At 41.0% G+C, this 2,934-nt stretch overlaps 1 protein-coding gene across 1 annotated transcript in view; it reads right to left on the bottom strand.

Annotated features, from left to right (window-relative positions):
* The window catches only part of LOC122345789 (neuropeptide FF receptor 1-like), an 8,412-nt gene extending 5,949 nt beyond the window's left edge, over positions 1-2,463 (bottom strand). Inside the window, 1 exon segment of the mRNA XM_043240245.1 lies at positions 2,145-2,463. Coding sequence (XP_043096180.1) covers positions 2,145-2,463 — 319 coding nt within the window.
* Between the last annotated feature and the right edge of the window lie 471 nt (positions 2,464-2,934).

The raw sequence follows: 2,934 nt of genomic DNA, 5'->3' as shown, positions 1-2,934 counted from the left end.
TGAATGCAACGCCACGTGAGTCGCTTTGGATAAAAACATCTGTCAAATGAATAAAAGGACGAGTCAAACTAAGCCGAAGCGGTTCTGCAGTAATTGTGTCCCGAGTGCGAGTTTCCGCTGTGTTTGCCGCTTTGGGGAAATGCTAGAGCGGAACGAACACTTAAAACGTTTTTCTCCAGGAAGTGAGCATCTGTAAAGCAATCAGAGACGCTGCGTGCGACTCACTTCGGTGAGTCATGTTCAAAGACGCAGACGACTTTAAGATGATGGAGGAGAACGCAAAGGACAACGTGCAATCGTTATTGCAGAAGACGACCCACAGACAGTGATCAGGGTTTTGCATTATACTGAACCGTCCTGAAATAATGCTACTTCACTAAAACACAACTAATTGTACGCGAGGCATCGATTTGAGCGCATCTGACCACGGAGACGTGTGTAAACTAAACGGGTTGCTAAAAAAACTGAGAAAGAGGCAGACTAACTTCTCTGAGCTGATCCGTTCTTGCGGTGCTAAGTGCCCTAGCAGAGATTCTAGCTTTCGCACAAATAGCAGCAGGACACACACGCTGTACGTCATGTTCTGAAGTATATACACGCATACGCTCTTAAAGCCTTTTAAAGGCCGTGCAAAGACTGTGTTGAGAGAGAGCCGCTGGCGGAGGGCAAAGGGCTGAAAACCCCAGAGCCTGGTGATCAGAGCGTCTCGTGTTTCTGGTGTCGGTGTTACGTGCACGACGCTATTCTGATCATTATATTTGGCAAGAGGCGTTAGGACCCTTTCAGGCTGCTCACAGCAAGCGTCGCACAACTTGATATTTCACTTCATTAAATGATCAAAGGAGATTTTAATCATATCTGTTTTGCTGAAAATCAGTTGCCCGATTGCTTCAAATCAAAACTAAAAAGTTGTTTTATTTAACCCGTATGCTTTATTTTATTAGAAAAATCAATTATTTTTATGCCAATCTCCTCTAAAAAATTACATCACTAAAGTGCGCTAATGTACAAACCTTCATCATTTTTCTTTCACATTTACAATTTTGCTGCATTCAAATTTATAAAACATTTACATTAAACTCAATGTTGAGACAATATTATTTTGGCATGTAACAGATTTTTTAATTACTTTTATTAACCAATTTTTCCATTATTTTTATTTCATAATGGCATGCGTTTATGTGTTTTAATAGCTATTTGGCTTTAATCCAATTTCATTTTATTTATTTAATATTTATTAATTATTAATATTTTCATTATTATTATTATTATTAATAATATTAATTACATTAAATTAGGGTTTGGTCACTTACAGGTAAACGTAAGTGACCAAACAACAGATTTTTTTATTACTGTTATTAACCAATTTTCCATTATTTTAGCATTGTTTTTATTTCATAACATGTGTTTTAATCAAATTATTGAGCATGTTAGTCATTTTGTTTTAATTCATTTTCCTATTTGACTTTAATCCAGTTTCATTCGAGTTTTCTTTTGGACCCCATTGACTTTCATTGTGAGGCGACACCTTCTTGTCTGGACTTGTTCGGAGCGACATTTACACAATTTGCAAAATGTCCACTTCTGACTGAACTATCAAGACCAGACACACTGCTTTCAGCTCTGCTTTTTCTCAGAAAGAGTGTCGGCAAGCTCCAGCTGGCGAAATGTGGTCCAGAGCAGCGTTTTTGTCCAGTTCTGACCTGAATCCAGTATTTGATTAGAGCCTTTTGTTTTATAGAGCCAAAGTCCAATAGCAAGAGCAAACATACGGATTGACATAAATGCAGCCGCCGGTGAATGTCAGAATAGGTCAATGCTGCATGGGTTTAGCACTAGACTGAGAACCGCGGGATTGATGTAAAAGCCTCTGTAATGCAGTGGATAAGAACAAACCTTCCTCAGGTTCAGCTCAAAAATAAAAGAGACGCTCGAAAGGTGTTCTTTTAGCCACAAGTGCTGGAGAAGTTTCAGCTAAGGAACAGAATGCATGTGTTACCTGCTTCCTGGTGTCACGATATAAACCCCCCGGGATGCACTTTTCAGCGAGACACCACATATCACAGCGTTTTACCAAAGAATGAACACTAGAAATGACACCCTTTTAAAAAAAGGGCCTATTTTTATGAGACCAGGACGGTTACCTGTAATGAGGTTGTCCACCAGGGTGGTCGGGATGCAGAAGACGCCCACCAGAAGGTCGCTCACGGCCAGGTTGAGGATGAAGAGGTTGGTGACCGTCCTCATCCGCCGGTTCTCCAGCACAATCAGACACACCAAGCCGTTTCCCACCATGCACAGCAGGAAAATGAAGAGGTAGGCCACGGTCAGGACGGCAGCCACGGAGAGAGAGTGCTGGTAGTAAGGGTAGTAGGTGATGCTGGTGTGGTTGGTGATGTTACTGTGGTTCGCGTATTCGCTCTGGAGGCTGCTGTTGAAAAAAAGCTCCTGCGACGTCTCCATTTCTGCCGCCCTGATCCTCTTGCAAGGCACCTGGACACAAATCACCACCGGTTCAAATCATAATGTCAAAAATAAAGTGCCGAGAATTTGGGCACCAGCGTGTGTCAGGCTAATGGGCATGTGCGCTCACTAAGAGACTGTTCCTTGCTCGGGTTCTCTGTGATTTTACGCCTAGTGAGTTTCAAAGCATTCATGGACGTACCGTACGGGCAAAAATTGCTTTCAAAAATGCAACAACACACATCGGTGACTGCATTAGAATTTCCTGAATAGATCGCAATGCAGGGAAAAAGTTGTGCTACAAGCTAAGCGCTGTCAAACGATCAATGTGCACATAGTTTGTACAATATGTGTGCGCTGTGTATGTTTATTATGTGTTTATATGTAAATATAAATACACATGCATGTATGTATTTCAGGCAAATATGTTATGCTTACATATTAAATATGTAGAGTATAAATATACAAATG

The sequence above is a fragment of the Puntigrus tetrazona genome, chromosome 5, assembly GCF_018831695.1.
Source record: "Puntigrus tetrazona isolate hp1 chromosome 5, ASM1883169v1, whole genome shotgun sequence".
Taxonomy (NCBI): domain Eukaryota; kingdom Metazoa; phylum Chordata; class Actinopteri; order Cypriniformes; family Cyprinidae; genus Puntigrus; species Puntigrus tetrazona.
The sequence above is the reverse complement of the archived record's forward strand: the minus strand, read 5'-3'. Positions and strand labels throughout refer to the sequence as shown.